Here is a 16406-nt window from a genome sequence, read left to right as displayed (position 1 = left end):
ATCAGTGCAGCCTCCCCGCCGAGCGGCCCGGCCGAGCCCCGAGCCCCAAAGCCGGGCTCAGCTGCAAAATGGTCCTGCAGGCGGTGGGCAAGGTGCTGCGGTAAGGAGCGGGGCCGGGAGGGTGCGGGAAGGGAGCTGCAGCTCCGGGCCCGTCGGGCCGAGCCCCTCTCGGGTCCGGAGGAGGGAGAAGCTGGGCTTGGGCTCCCGCCGGGGCGGGCTTGGCACGGGGGAAGCTGGAACAGCAGCAGCTGCTCGAGAAAAATGTTTGTCCGCCAGTCGAGTAGTGTTTGCGCACCCCGAGAGCTGAACTTGCAGCACGTAAGCAGAGGGTGAAGGTCCCGGCTTTCCTGAATAAGGAGCCTGACCCGAGACGCTGCATATGCTTTGGCACGTTTTCTCCCGAAACGGCATGAGATGAGGGGAAAAAATTGCTCATGTGGCTGAGAAGGACTTGTGTTGAACACCCGGACGGGAATGACTACCAAGCCCAAAAGCAGCCTCTTTGGCGAAGGACGGGCAGTAATTTGATTGGGAGTTCTGACCCGTTTGCAGGGGAAGAGTGACCGCAAATATTAGGATTAACAGCCTTGCTCTTCAACAATCGCAGCTTTTTCTGTGGCTGAAGTGCGCTCAGCTCTCGTTCTGGGATCTCTGAAGAATGGCAGCGCTGCTCCAAAAAGGAGCCTTGTTCCCCCAGTGTAACTTTATTTGGCGAGCTTCGGGCTCTCCCAGTTTCCTACTGTCTGTTGCCAACTGTTAAATGTTTGTCAACAGAAACATTATCCCTCTCTTCCTCTGTTGACTCACGTCTCTTCTCTCCCCAAGCAAGTTTAGGGGAGCCGATTATTAAAGCAGAGTGTTGCGATTGCTTAAACTGGGACGTTAAGCCCAGGGAATTCCTGTAGTTTTATTCTTGGTGAGAAGAACTACTTGGAGGTGTTATTAAAGAAGTGCTGTCTCGCAGTACTTTCTGGTTTAGTGTTATTCCCCTTAAAAAAGAGTTTAAGGAATTCAGTTTTCTTTTTCAGCTTTTTAACAAGTCAAGGTCCCTTCTTTGCAAATTTAATTTTATTTTTTTTTGTGGTGGAGGAGTGTCTATAATCCGATCCGGTGTCACACAGCTGGTCATATCATAAACTCCTCTGGCCGGCGGCTTGCTATTCAGGCTGTGAACCTTTTGAAGTTTTTGGTAGCTGTGCTCTCTTGGCAGCACTCCCAGATGCAAATAGATGGGTGCCTCGGTAGGGAAGAATTGCCAAACCTTTTGTTCAGCATCTACAGCAGTTTATTTTTAAGTATAGGTAACTTCCTGGGACTTAGCAGTGAAGCATGTATTTGTCTGATTTATTCGGTGCTCACTTTTGAATAAGTATGATGTAACCCTGTCTTTTCTCCTCCAAATGCAGAAATTGTGCATAATTTTATTTGCAGCTTTTTTTTTTTTTATGCTGAGGTTCAGTTTTTACAAGTGCTAAAAATCTCTTTGTGAAAAAGCTGGGAAAAGTTGTCGCACATGAGTTATTTTGGGCTCGGGCATTAATAGCATAACTCAATTTTGCTAAGCTGTTAATAGGTGGGAATGTTTACTGTTTTCTAGTAGAGATTCTTTTGATGTGTTGTGTCATTGTGGGTTATCTCCTTTTGCACCCAGTTAAGAGAGAAATGCGAAGTCACAAAAACTTTCTTTATATGCCAGAGTGGTTCTCTTCTTTCTCTTGAATATGCTTTGGATGCCTAGCTAAAAGCCTGGGTAAATCCTAAGTCCAAGTTTCCTTGTCGCAGAAATCGGATATTACTGCTTTAAAAAGTGTGAGCTGAGTGATGGTGAAAGGAGGAACCACCTGGGACCTTGTTCAGGCCAAAAAGAGTGGCTGGTCGGTGACAGCTGGGATGGGATTTCTTGGAGCACAGGCATCCGCAGCTGAGCTGTGTCCCCTTGATTGCTGGGAGAGAACGGGGAGCTTAAAGATGTGGCTGGATGCCGAAGTGACCAGCTCAATCATTAGCACTTCCCTTGTAGCCCTGTGAAGTTAAATGAGATTAATCCCGCCTTACTGTAACGCTTTACTGTCTATTTCAGAACAAAAGTGTAGGACAGAGGGTATCAGCTGCCATTTTTAAGCCTGAAACAGTGCTGCCCGAGTTTTCTGTGGTCTCAAAAGAAGATGAGTCAACATTGGGTGAAGTCATTTTTCTTCTATTGATCAGGCCTACGCGCGGCTTGGCGATGAGAAGAAAGGATATCTTACTTGTGCGTAGCCTGGCGTCACGAACAGCCTGTTGCATTTCTGGCTTTTCTTTTTCCCAGGCATAACTGGGAACCTTCGTCATCACCGTTCCCTCCCAGCCCTCCCCAGGCTGTCCGGGACTTGAGATTCACAGTGGACGAGGGGTGGAGTGCCTGTCTTCTCTCTAGATTGCTCTCCAGTTCTACCTCTCTCCTAGTCGCGAATTATAAAGCTCAGTTGTTCCAGTATGATACTTCACTGGTCTGATTTTTCTTCTCCATGGCAAATTTGTTGTGCAGCAAAAAACAGCTGCCAAAGGGAGAATCTGGACGGGGAGGGAAGTGTGAGGAAGCAAAAAGGCTTCACGGGAAGAAGCAGCAGCCCTGGGAAGAGGTTAAAAGAGTTTTTTAGACAACCGAACCAGAAAGGGGGGCGAAAAAACACAACAAAAGCAACAGATGTGCTCTCAGCCTAATTAATTTTTTATGAAAGCTACTGTTAGGGTTTATTACTCTTTTAAATTATTAGTGATTCAGCTATGGAGAACTCTGGGGATGCTTGTATCTTTCGTCATGTGGGTTAGTTTAACACTTTAGGGATGGGACCAAGGCTACACACTTGTAATGATTAAAAAAAATTAAAATACCATTAGAAAAGTGTCATCTCCCCTTTAGCTTAATCACATAGCTGAGGTGAACTTTATGTGTATTCCTTAGCACGGTGTTTAATTAGGGCTCTCATTTCACTTCAGATGTTTCTGCAATATGCTAATCTCATTTTTCCCCCTCTCCCTTAATGAATTGTGTCATTATTTAGCCCATGGTTAGGGAGGGGAGAAAACCAAAATGGATGCAGTTTTTCTGTTTGTTGTTGTTGTTGCTCCTCTTGTTTTCTGCAAGTTGGTGGCTCTGGAGAGAAGGTAGAAGGGGAAAGGGAAGGAAGCACAAATGTCAAAACTCGGGCCATCATTCTACAGGTAGTTTTCAGAGGTGGCAACTTATGCACCTTCGTAGTCAGCGAAGTCTGAGGCAAAACCGAGTCCCTCTAGGACAGCAAACCACAAATAATCCGTGTCAGGAAGGAGAAACGATGCTGGCCATGGAGTCGTGACGTCGTTGTGTAGTGACTTCTGATGAAGTATAGTACGGTTTGTACCCACACACAGCCCAGGATGGGCGCAGGAATAGATCACTTAAAACTTCTCTTTCTCCTAAAGAGCCTCCCTCCTTACAGCAAGGTGTGGGGATTGGTTTGGATGCCAGGCGAAAAATAAGCCAGCCAGCCCCACTCTTTGTGGCCAGGTGTGCCATCGGCAGTACTAACCAAGTGGAATTGTTACAGGCGCTTTTCAGGATCTTAGCGATTTGTCTTCGGTGATGGGGCGACAATGGTGGCTTCAGATAAATTAACAAGTTTGTGTTGGCATCCTGGATGGCGCTGTGTATTTTTACAGCTAGCACTTGCAAATTTAAGAATTAAATTCCCTATCCCTCAAATAATCAGGTTAATTTTCACATTGGATTCTGTTGTTTCAGTGGTCATGCAAAGTTGTCTTAAACGTGTTTGTGAAATGGGATGTAGGTGGGTCGAAGCAGAGCATGTTTGATGTGGCTGATTCTTCTCTGCTGCCTTGATCTCGTTGCTGAAGTTGACCCTTGTGTGCATCAATGGGACTAAAGCAAGTGTTTAAAAAAAAAAAAAAAAAGCAATGCTTGTTTATCCTATTTTGGGTGGAAACAGTTTGCAATAATTTAGTCCGATCTGTGGTATTAGAAAGTACTTGGGGAAGAGCTTTGTTTAACATCAGCTGCTCTGATTAACGCAGGAGCCTGGGGACAGGGGCACAGGACAGCACGCGGGGAAGGGGCTCGTAGGCAAAACGCTCCTCAGAACCATGTCAGCTATTTTTATCCCCTTCTTTTTCTTTCTCCCTCTCCCAACTTTCCATTGTACCGAAATAGTTCAAAATGTTTATGTTCCGAGCAAGTGACGTCACTAGTGGTCGTGCTGCGTCTTGCTGAATATTTTTGTAACGGGAGCCAATTCCTCGGTGGGTGCCGGCGTTTCGGGGTGCTCACCCAGCTCCTGGGGTGGTGACGCTGTGGGGCAGTAACATCCTGTGCTCAGGCGAGGTGAGCCCGGCCAGGGGGGCTTTGTGGCCGCTCCTCGGTGTGCTGGGAGGCAGAGATGCTCAGGGAGGTTGTTCTACCCTGTCCTTGGGCAGGGCTGGTTGCGGAGGAGATGTCACCAGTCTGCGGGGGACGTTTGCCCCTGAAGGGTGACTCTCCCTCCTTTGTGTAGCCTGGCATAGGCAGCAGAGGTTCTTCTGGTCCCAGCTGCAAAACTCGTAGCGCTCTGCTTGACTTCCAGCCCCGCTGTGAGCTGTCAGATGCTCCTGACAAAGCCACGTCATGACCTGGTCTCCTTCGGGAGCGCGGGGCACGAAGGGGTGCTCTGGAAAGATGCCGAGCCTCGCCAGCGGACCCTGGGCCCTCTGCCCCGCCGGTTCTCTGGGACGGACGTCGGTCTGTCCGCTCGTACTCGCTGCAGGAGTGTCGTGACCCTGGTGTGCTTCTGGAAGTGGGTGCCCTGCGCACGGTGTATTAACTCCGTGCAGTTGTTGGTGTCTTTCTTCAGAGGTACTTAACAACTTTGAGCTGTATTTTGGTCACGTGAAATAACCCCGTAAGGTGTCTCCAGAGCTAGAATAGGAAGGGCACCTGCCTGAAGTTTAACAGCATTTTCCTCTGGTTTAAGGGGCAAAAGTAGGCTGCTTTTTTCTCTCAAGAACCCCCCGGATGCTTTGAGAAGAATAGATTTGATTATAATCTCCAACTTCTGAAATTATTCACCCCTTTTATCTTGTTTCCCTGATATGCGTCTCTTTGATTCTGGGATTTGCTCCAGGTTTTAGCTGCTTTTTTTTCTGCCTGGAAGATGATTCCAGTTTATGTACGTGCAGAGTATGAGCGTGCACCAGTCATCCTTCTGGGAGGTCGCTGCGATTCCTGATTTGCCTCTTTGCTTCTTGTGTTGTAAGAGCCCGTGTTTCTGGTGCTGCTCTTTATGGAGAAAGGATCTATTTCACACTTAATTCCTGTCTGCTCTTCTCTGGTATCTCAAACCATCTGTGCACCCCAAGGTCCTTCCCAAGCCGATGGTAGGTGACAAAAATTCTTCATGGAAGAGCTTTTCTCTTTCCATTCTTGATGACCTTTGCTGAAGAGGTGTCAGTAAAAAGGTCTCCTGCTGGTTGTTGCCCTTTCTGTAAGACGGCCAAGACAAAATTTATCTGTTCTCATATATCTTTCTCTGTGACTACACCAAAACGGAGTTTGATAGTGTTCTTTTGTTAAGGGAGATTTTCTAATCCTTATTTCTTAATCCCCACTTCTGTGGGGCCCAAGGGAATCTTAACTAAGACATCAGCGAACTGCTGTTAGAGGAGATGTTGCTTTTCTTTTAAGAGCTGCCAGCACCTGGTCTCTGGGGAGAGGAAAGGTACAGGATGTATGGATTAACCCTTTCTAGCCTGCTGGAGACAAAACCCCCCATGTCTTGGAGTCCATTAACCCCTTGGGTTACTGGAGCTTGTCGAAAAATGCTGCTCTGTTCATTTTCCAAGTTAATTTCTGCCTGGTACTGAAGTTTTGGAAGCGTTTTTGCTCAGACAGCAGGGACTCGTGGTACCAGATGCTCCCCAGGTGGAAAGAACATTGTGGATGTCTGTGTAATTCCTTTTATTTTTAAAAAAGGAAGAATCAGCAAGGAGTGCAGCTGCCCTCAGAAGGGCAGGGAGGAAAAGAATAATCCCAACACACCATCCAAAGCACGTGGAGTTAGTGAGGAAAGAGGGCTTGGGCCGTTTTGCGGTGCGACGTTGGGGTGGAAAAAGCACAACCTGACGTCGTGTTTTGAGGCAGAATCTTCGATGTTGGACTCTGCTGGTGTGAGCTGAGCAACCGCAAATCTGCGTGAGCCTTTAAAGATACCGCTTGTCATTTGGGCAGCCAAGGGAACGCAACAAATTCAGCGTGCAGCCGTGCATTGAATTTTAGTATTTATTTTTGAAAATTACTGGTTTTAATTCACCAGTTTCTTGGCTGCACTTTCAGCACTTAATGAAAAGAATGTGTTTGTCTTAAAGCAAGCCGCTGGAGGTAACCCTGCAGTATCTGTGCTTTGGGGTATTTCTGATTGCCGCTGGATCAGTAGGAGTCCGTAAAGGTGCTTCTAGTTAAGCTTTTCAGTCTCCCTTGGAGTATTCTGAAAAGTAATAAATTAGCGTTGGGAATCCCTGCTGTCTCACGAGATAATTAACACTGACTGATCTAACTGTACCAGTAATTAAACTATTATCCACCCTGCTATTTTTTTTCAATCAGGCATTCAAATATTCTTTACTTTGGCCTGTGGTTCCGTGGAGTTTGTATTTAAGTAGGTTCTTCCTCCTCTGCTGTACAGAAAGCGAAACTTTAATGTGCTGTTTTCCAGGAATTACTGAGACAGCCATGTGCTCTCGGTGACAGAACTGAACAGGGAGCATTGCATCAGTCTGTCACAAAGCTTAAAAATTAACCACGTGGTTAGATTAGTTTTGTACATGTCATTTGTTAAGGAAAGTTACCTAATTAAGATAGTGCTTTGATTCCTTTTACCTTCAACTTTTACCCTGCGAGGAGAGACAATCTATGCCTTCTAACTACGGATTTTAGGTTTTTTGTTTAACAAAATAGCTCATGCTAGACAGAAAGGCACCATTTCTCATTGCAGGATTTTATCTAAGGCATGCGAGGGGAGGGCTGACTTCCCTGAACTAACTTTGATTTAAATTAAAGACAAAATATTAGCAAAAGAAAATAAATAACTCAATTTTTGATCTTCAGAGCTGCCACTGAGGGACGGCTGACCTTGGCCCATGGTCATTTCTAGTAACTAAATACCATTCCCAATTAAAATGCTGTAGTTAAAGCGTAAGAGGTGAGCTTGTGGAGCTTGATACAGCATGTGGAAATTTCAGGTGGGGCTGCTCCTTCACGTCAGGATGTCTTTGCCCAACCTGTTCAATAACTACCGACTGGGTCGGAAGCTGAATTCCTCACCCTGCGTGTCTCCGTGCACCGGGGTGCACGTGTGTGCACTCGTACAAGTGCTTGGAAGGTGACTTTACAGGTGTGGGCATGTGAAGTTGCTTATGAATAGTGAAAACAGCGTAAGAGATTTTCCCATGCTGTATATCTAATTGAGTTCATGTTGTTTACTGAAGCTCCTACCAAAAAAACCCCTAAAGCCAAGACGTTTGACGTAGCTGTCGTGTTACCTGTGCTTCTCCACATGCTCCCAGTTGTGCTGTGCCCCAGCACTTCTCTGCCCTATTAAACCATGTTTTTTAGGTGGAAACCAGATGTTTATGTGAAGGACTGGGCTGCTGAAGTCCTGCCTACTCTGCTGTTACACACAGGTGATGTTTTCAAAGGTGGCACTGTAGTGGCGAGGCACGTTACGAGGTTCTTCTTTCAACAAAAATACCTTGTCCTTCTGATGTGAGACACTTTTTGTGACGTAGTAAAGAAGACAGTCCTGTAGTGTCTGGGCTCTGGGGAGCTGAGGACTGCCCTCAGCTCCGAGCTGACAGGTTGCACCGTGTTGAAAAATATTGATCTATTGAGAGCACGGCATCGGGCAGCGAGTATTCGCGTGAACTGGTCAGGCAATGCTGTGCAGTCCACGTTGCCTTCTTTCAGACTTCACAGTATCATAACATGCATCTCGAAACTTTTGGGGATTTTTGCAGACTTTTTAGGAGTTGAGAATTGCGAAATGCAGATGAGAAGCACGTTAGACATTAGACCTGTCTCTCAAAACACGGTGCCTGGGTAAGGTGGTGAGCTTGCCCTGCGCAGCCAAGACGTTCCCTTTGTTTTCTGTAGTTCTTAAAATGAGTTGGCGTTGTTAGATAAATGCTTTTTGTGGTACAAAGAGAGCTTGCAAGGCAAAAAAATGTGGCGAGGAAGCTAAACCACTTCTCACAAAGGCAAACCTGTCTGCACCCTGCTGCTCTCTGCCTGCGTTTGTCTGTCTTGGGCTGTACGGCGAGAATTCTGACTGCCAAAGCCAGGTTGCCGTGGGGAGATAATTCCCAGCAATTAAAGCACAGTTCTGTCCTGAAAAGCAACCCCGTGCAAGCTAGGTTGTGAAATCCCACGTTTTTACAAGGCCGTGAGGTTTCCAAATCAAATTTGCTCGGTTTAAGAAATAATAACAAAAAGATAGCTTTGCAGTGTGCCAGCTCTACAAGCTCCGCAAGGGTTGGAAGGTAATGGTGTCGTCAGCGGGTTGTGAGCTCCCTCCCCGCCGCAGCGAACCCAGGGCACAGCTGCTCTTCCAGGCAGAGAGCAGGGCTGTGTCACAAGAACCGGGAGGAGCGGTTGCTGCCAGGACTTAAAAACTCTATTTAAAGTGTGTTTCGGTAGAGAAAATCAATAAATAAGTCAACTGCTCAAGTTAATGAACGTGTCTGAAAGCATGCGGGGAAAGGCTCTGTTAATTAAGAAGTTTCTGTGCTTTTACTACAGGACATTTATGTTTTCTTTCACTTTGCAGTGTAGAAACCTTAAAAAAGAGATGCAGACATTTATTTTCCCACTTAGGTTGTTTTTAGTATTTCTTTGTTGCTTGGTGGGCGGTTTTTCTGGCCTCCAGAATTTCAGAGCATGTGTTGAAAAAACACTATTCTGAGTATGGTAACAACAAACCTGACAGGCCTTTTTTGGAGTGTAAAAAGTGGTTAAAAGCCACCTCAAAACTTACCTGCTCTCAAGTCTTGGTGCGGATCGGTTCTCACGGCTCTGCTGTGGGAGATCTCCCCTCTGCAGCAGCTGTAACAGACCCAGGCTCAGGGTCTCAGCTCAGCCACTTTTCTCCTCTGCCCTGTGGGTTTTAATGAAACAAATTGAAGGTTTGCTCTAGATCTCTGCCCTGAAGAGCTGGCGTAGCATGGCCTCTCCTGTCCCGCTGTAGGGGAGGAGGACTTGCAAGCAGGGGAGAACAGACAAGACACCTTCTCAAGCAGGGATTTGACCTCTTACTGCTCATTTTCTCGCTTTCTCTGAATAGACAGCCAGAGTTTGCCTTCAATCGGAGACGTAAAAAGACAAAACCAAACCCCGTGCCCCAGGCTTGGGCACCTCTGATGCAGTGTTCTGCTGTAGGGTTTGTTCTGAGCATCCGATAAATTAATTGTTGCAACACTGTTAGTCTATGACCTACTGAATCTCTCTTACCACAGACCTAATTTGGCTGCACGTAGAGCTCTTGAAAATAAACATTAGGAAAGATTTGTGTCCTTTTTCTTTCCTAATCCTCAAGTTACCCAAAAGCTGGACTGTAGTAAATCACTCAGGAAAACAATCTTGCTGAGGCTTCATGGTGGCACCTCCTGGTTTGCATATGTGAGGGCTTTTTGGTGCTAAGGTAAAAAGAGAACATTTCAAAATGAAGAAAAACAGGGTGGTTGGTTGGGTAAGGTGATTTTTTTGCTTCTACTAGTGAGTGGTTCCTTTTAAATTGCATCAGTGGCTCATAGAAATCAATAATCTCGTTGTCTGACATCACTTCCCTGGTGTTCCTGGGGCTCTGCCGCACTCAGCCCTTCCCACGTGTGTGCTGAAAGGGAACCTGGACCGGCGCAAGGACTTACATGGTGAGAAGACCTTCCCCAAAGGCAACCGGAGCGGCTGGATACCTTGGCTCAGCCTGGGGGAGGAGTTCTGGCAGGTAGGCCCAGAGAAGAAAGGAAACTCTAGTCTGGCTTGTTTTACCACAAGAATGCGCTCTGCGCGTTTCTGTAGCGTGCCTGGCCTTGCCTCTGTAGCCATCCTTCCCAGAGCTGCCTTGACGAGCAGATGAGGGATCCTGAGCAGAAGAGGAGGAGGTGGTACCTGGTCTCCAAGAGCACCTGGGAGTTAGAGCACTGGACTCAGGGAATTATTTAGGTTGGAAAAGCCATTTAAAATCATTGAGTCCAACCATTAACCGAGCACTGCCAGGTTCACCACTGAACCCTGCCCTTGAGCACCACGTCTGCACGGCTTTGACATCCCTCCAGGAATGGGGACTCCACCACTGCCCCGGGCAGCCTGTGCCAGGGCTTGACAACCTATTTTCATAAAGGAATTTTTCCAATCTAAATATCCCTTCGTTCAACTTGAGGCCATCTCCTCCCTTCCTATTGCTTGTTACTTGGGAGAAGAGACTGACCCCACCTTGCTCCACCCTTCTGCCAGGGAGTTGTGGAGAGCGGGAAGGTCTCCCCTCAGCCAGGCTGAACAACGCCAGGTCCCTCAGCTGCTCCGGGTAACACTTGTTCTCCAGACCCTTCCCCAGTGGGTGAGAAGTCCGACAGAAAGGGAGCAGCAAGGCCTGATCTTCCGGAGTCGCAGCGCCTGCGGATGCCCCGAGTTGTCCTTGCTTTGCCAGCCCCACCAGCTGGAACTCGGTTTGGCCCTGCAGAATGTTTTGGGCTCGCTGTTGAGAAGCAGCTTTATGAAATAATGTTATGGCACTTGTCATCCTTAACATGCCTGCCATGCCTTGGCACCGACTGTTTACCGCGGAGCATCCGGAGGCCGAGCAAAGATTCCCTTTTAAGGCCAAGAGCCACTATGAGAATCCAGCAGAAAAAGTTTCCCTGGCATGTAGGGTACATTCTTCTTTCCTCCTCCTCTTAAATAAACTATTAGTAACTTTTAAAAACAGAACAAAAATGAAGCAGCAGGGCCAGAAATGTTGCCAAAGACATTTTATTCTGCACAGCCCCCTTAGACCTGCGCGGCAGCCGAGCCCTGGAGCTAAACCCAGGGCAGGAGACGGGAGGAATGGAGCTGGTCGCAGGGGTCTGTCAGAGACCTGGGGTGAGAGGAGATCGGAACGGAGGCTGTCGTCAAAAGCTGAATCTCCTTCCCGTCCCCAGGCCCTGGGGAAATGGTGTGACCGCAGCAGTCTGGGCTTGCTTTCCAGCACCTCTCGCAGCTTCCCTGCCCGTGCCGATGCTCTTTTCTTTCCAGATGCTGAACGCAGACATCCAGGATTTGTGTTCTGGGTGTGCTGTCACGTGGCGCTTCCAGCTGAAGACTTAGCGGTGATCTGGGTTAAAATAGGACAGGGGATTGCAGAAAAAGCTCTGCAGAGATACTAATCTTGCGTGGTTTTAAAGAAAGAGGGAAATACAGATATCGTCTCTCTCTTTTTTTCAAAGGAAGGACAACTCTGCTGAGGTTCAAATGAAGCTCATTTTTCCCCTTTGCCTGCATGCTATACAAATAAATTGTTGAATTACAAGAAATCATTTTTAAGCTGCCTAGAGCCTCTAAGCTTCCAGTCAGTCCTCAGACTTAACTGAGAAGAAAAGACGGTGGGTTGCTGGGGCAGGAAAGCAGCCAGCCTGCATGCCTTTGGTCCTGTCCTGTAAAAACTGGCGTAACCTGCTTCGTCATGTTCTTGGTTGGAGTTTGTCACCAGGACTCATAAATTTTAGCTCATAACTGTTTCCTTCGTGCTGTGAATGGGTTCAGGACTCCCATACTGAACGCAGGACACTTCTAACCAGAAGTTAACTGATAACCCCTTTCCAGTAAAGTGCCCCTGAAAACCCAGGCAAGGTAACAAGGAGATCTCTGAGCAGGTTTTCCTTACAAAGCTGTAGCCTTCTGTGGATCACCAAAATCTTTAGGGTTTTCCCCCCTGCAAAGGGAGAGGCCTTGCACATTAAAATATTTTCCCTTAATGGGTTTTATTCCCTCTTTTGTTCCACTTGTATCCCGTTTGACTCTTCACCCGAAGAAGCTAAACCAAAAACGTCCAGCGTACCTGTAATTTTGTATTATAAACCCTCATTCCCTAGAAAATGGAAAAATGTGGAAACATTCGTAAAGGCTGACCTAAAAGATGCTGTTAAAATGTTGGCTTACTGCCTCTCTAATTGTGCGTTTTAAGAAGCTAACCCCCATCCTCAGGTTACCAAGAAAGGAGGTTTTGGCAGGATGCTTCACTGTCTCGTACTTTCTTGGCAGAGGATGTTTTAAAACACGATACTTCAAAAAGAAAGGGGAAAAATTACAAGATGAAAACCAAAGGCCAAGCTAGTTTGGTGTGTCCGGTAGCTGGGTAGTGCAGGGGTGCACCAGGCTAAGGCAGAATATGGTGGTGCTGTTGGAGACTAAGTTTTCCACCTAAAAGTTCTAGTTGGGAACGTACCGATTGAACCCTGGAATTTTCCAGATTGTCAGCTATACAAATTACCAAGCGTGAGTGAAGTTCCTTGAAAATAACCCCCAAACCCTCAAATCGCTTTTAAAATCTCCTTTGGTATGGTTTTTGTGGGCAATTATTTTTTTCTGATTTTCATTAAAATAGATGTGTCCCCTTGTGCTTTTTCTGCACGCGGTGCAAAGAACCGCAGGGCTTTTATTTTCCCCCAGGTTGGTGGCAGTCGAGACGAGCTCTCTGCTGCATTCGCTGGGATCGTACCTCGGCTAAGAAATAGAGTCAGTTACTGACAAAAAAGTAAATGTTATTAATCACAAAATAAGCGTCTCCCACTTGTAAGGCTTAGAATCCGTGGTGATTTTCATTCTCACAGACTTGAGATGGCTTGTGAGCCTGGAGGTTTGCAAATGATGAGGGGCAGAGTCGCCCACTGGATGTGTTCTGCCTGTTTTCAGATGGAAATCGGTGTTTTGGAGGCTTGGCTGGATCCAGAGGATGTGCAGCGACTGGGAGTCGTGCCTGCAGCTCTGCTCCTCACCAGTACAGGGGTTTTTTTTAATAAACTTCTTAGCTCTCTGAAGTCGCTCTTCTATCTGGTTCTCAATCCACTTTGATGTGCCATGTTAAAAAGACAAAAGCCACTGTTTAGTTATATTTAAAAAAGGAAAAATAAACAGCTGCTTACCCTGGGGGTAATTAATTGAGTATGAGGGGTAGGAGATGATGGTTGAAGCATCATCGTTGGTCCCTGAGGAGCTTTTGGTTTCAGATGCAGCGTAAGAAACTTGTTGGAGGTGGCCAGAGGTTATTAGAGCTGTGCTCCGGGGAAAAAAAAAAGGAATCCTGAACTGGTAGAGAGAATCTTAAATTGCACGATCGGTTTAGGGCCATTTGGCACTGACTGAATCCCCGTGTGATCGACCTCGTAATAAATCAGCTTCTCAGGGATGGCTGGGACAAGTCCAAAGTGATGTCACCTGTGTGTCCAGGGTTGGGACTTGTGCAGCGAAACCAGCTTGCTTCACGCCTGCTGCTTCCCAGACAAAACGTGTCGGTTAAACTGAAGCACATCCTTAGTATTCACACCATGAGTAAACTTGGAAGGGCACAGCCAGTTGCTGCTGTGAAATGGGAATAACGCTTTCCTCGTATGGTTTTAAAATTAAATTAATACCTGCATGGTGCTCTGAGGATGCTCCAAAGTGCATTTTTGTTTAGTTTTGGGTTTTTAAACTGAAAAACTACTGGGCATCTGATCAAGAAGGAAATGAGAGAGAGAGATTAGAGGATCTTTATTAAGTGAGACAGGATGAGAAAACAGACGGGGAAATTGGCAATTTGACTCAATCTTAAAGCAGTTGGAGCAGGGGAAAAAACCGTCATGGTCTAGTGGGCCTGTCCCTTGGTGGAGTGTCTTACCCATCTCTCTCTCCAGTGAAATCCAGGCAAACTTCCAGCTGCTGTGTTTTGTCAGCTGAACCCCAGGCCAGGTGGGGAAGCCCTGCTAGAAGCATTACTGACCGCACCGGCGGCGGCTGGAGCCACTTTGCTGAACCCGGCTCTAAGATTTCAGACGAGTGGCCTCTCCTCTGCCATCTCCCGTCCCTTCTCCCTCTCCGAAGCTGATCCGCGCGTGTCGCTTGGCCTGTGGCATCGCATTCAGTCACCTGCCCCAAACCAACCAAACACAAACCTGTGCTGGGAGTCACCTGAAGGATTAGTTTGTATTCTGGTTGGGCTGTCGATAAAAACTGCCGAGTGCCGGCTCCTGGGATTCCCTAAAGATGTTTCTTTCCTTAATTAGTAGTTAGAGCATCGCTAAGACAGGTTTTGGTCCAACCTCTTGAGAGACCTTCCCTGAACAGCTGCAGAACAGCTCTTCCTCCAGCTGCTCTGGGGATACAGTTGATCTGGCGTGGACGTGTTAAGACACGTTTAGCAGAATTCTTCTGTTTTTAAGACAGGTAAACATGAATCAGGATTTTGCCTTGCTTTAGGGTGCCTGTAGCGGCGTTTTGACAGCGGTGCTGTCCTCTTTGTGGTCTCGGATGACATTTCAATATATTTTCTGGTAAATAATCATTTACAGGTGATGGATTTTCATGTTTCCCAAGTAGAACTGTAAACCTGTTGTCACTCTTCCTTTTGTGGAAAGCAGCTGAACGAGCTGTTGCTCCGTGCTCCCTGCTGTATTCTTCGCTTACACTTACTTCTGGGACACCTCAGGAGTGGCTACATGCAAATTTTCATATTTGTGTACTTTAAACATAAAATAAAAAAATCAAGAAGGCGTCTTGATTGTGAGCAGCTCGCAGCAAAGGAAGTAACGGATGCTTCGCTTTGCACGTATGGAGTTGGTTCAAGGTAGTTGGTGTTTTCTTACAAGTCTTTGAAACAACAGGGAACGTGGAGGTGAGGGAGAGCAGAATCAGAAATTGTTCGGGGTTGGAAGGGACCTCAAAAGATCATCTAGTCCAGCCCCCTGCCAGAGCAGTGTCACCTACAGCAGGTCACACAGGAACACGACCAGGCGGGGTTTGAATGGCTCCAGAGAAGGAGACTCCACACCCTCCTGGTAACTCCTAAACTTTGCACCATGTGGTAATTCTGGTAATCGTGAACGTACGAGCAGTGGTTTATCTAGGCTTTGGAACTGTTATTTGTTGATTTTTAATACTACCTAACGGTATTTCTGTTTTCTCTGTACTGCTGTGTGATCTAGCTTTGTGAGTCTGTAAAGGAAACACTTCAGTGTGGACTAGTATCGACAGTTTGCAAACTAAAGCCACAGTTGTACAGCCTAGACTGAGTATGACTCGGTTAATACAAGTAAGCCTGACTTTATAACCTAAGTTCTGCCTAAAAGAGGGAAGATGGGCGGTGCAGTTCAAAACTTGTTGTTTTTAAGATTGGGATTTTTTTTTTTTTTTTTTAGTTTGTGCTTCACACAGTTGCGCTGTGTTTGGGGCATCAAAATCCGCTGGTCAGAACAATTCCTGTGATCTTGCTCCCAGCAGCTGCAAAAGGTTAAAATGGAGTTTGTGCTGCACGTGATGATTTCACGTTTGGGTGTCAGTGGTGCGAATAAACCTCTGATAGCAGCGATTAGGGGCGCTTTGCAGGGTCAGTGATGACACCCCGGAGTCAGGTTCTGTTTTAAAGCGAGCCCAAAGCTTGGGGAAGGGGCAGAGTGTGGGAGCCGTCAGGAAGCTGCTGTGGGAAGCGCTCCGGTTCCAGCACAAGGCAGTCGTGGAAAGACTTACACCATGGATCTGAAAAGACGCAAAGCGGCTGCGTGTACCGATCCGACAGAGAGCTGGCATCGGCGTGGAAATGAGGGGGTTTAGTTTGTGTAAAAGGATGATGTTTAATCAGTTGCGTTAGCAAAGTTGCGAAATACATTTAGTGTTGTATTTTTGATGTTTGGTTTTTTTTTCTTGAAATGGGGAGAAGATGCTGATGAGACTGAGATACACATTACCCGTTTCTATTGAGGGCAAGGCTTGCCTCAGCCTCCTGTGTCTGGCTTCCTTCTGTGGTTTCCCCCTCCGCAGCCTGACAGACTGTCTTTGACCTTTTCGTCTCTCTCTCTCCTCCTCCTCCTCCTCCTCCTCCTCCTCCTCGCAGAAGACTGCTCTTAGCTGACGTGGCAGAGCCCTGAGAAGCAGAGACACAAACTCTGTTCCATCCAAGCTACTTGCTGATAACTTTGCTCCCCAAGCGTGGTTAATGCAGTTTGTTGAACCAGAGTCAGAAGTTGAAGGTCTTCTCTGCATGACTGTTACTGAAACGATAATTTTCTTAAAAAACCAACTTATCCTTGAATGGCTGAGTCCTCCCGCCCCACCTCAACCAGCCCAAACCCTAAACGCACTAGACCCAACCAGATGAAAAAAAATACGTTGAAGAGCG

At 46.9% G+C, this 16406-nt stretch overlaps 1 protein-coding gene across 1 annotated transcript in view; it reads left to right on the top strand.

Moving 5' to 3' along the window:
• Positions 1–8: 8 nt before the first annotated feature.
• The window catches only part of MOB2 (MOB kinase activator 2), a gene marked incomplete at its 5' end in the record, with an annotated part of 29960 nt that continues 13562 nt past the window's right edge, over positions 9–16406 (top strand). Inside the window, one exon of the mRNA XM_009871191.1 lies at positions 9–100. Within this exon, the coding sequence (XP_009869493.1) occupies positions 9–100 (92 nt within the window). The remainder of the gene's footprint in view (positions 101–16406) is intronic.

The sequence above is a fragment of the Apaloderma vittatum genome, unplaced genomic scaffold (assembly GCF_000703405.1).
Source record: "Apaloderma vittatum isolate BGI_N311 unplaced genomic scaffold, ASM70340v1 scaffold23650, whole genome shotgun sequence".
Classification (NCBI taxonomy): Eukaryota; Metazoa; Chordata; class Aves; order Trogoniformes; family Trogonidae; genus Apaloderma; species Apaloderma vittatum.
This window is presented reverse-complemented; position numbering and strand designations above follow the sequence as displayed.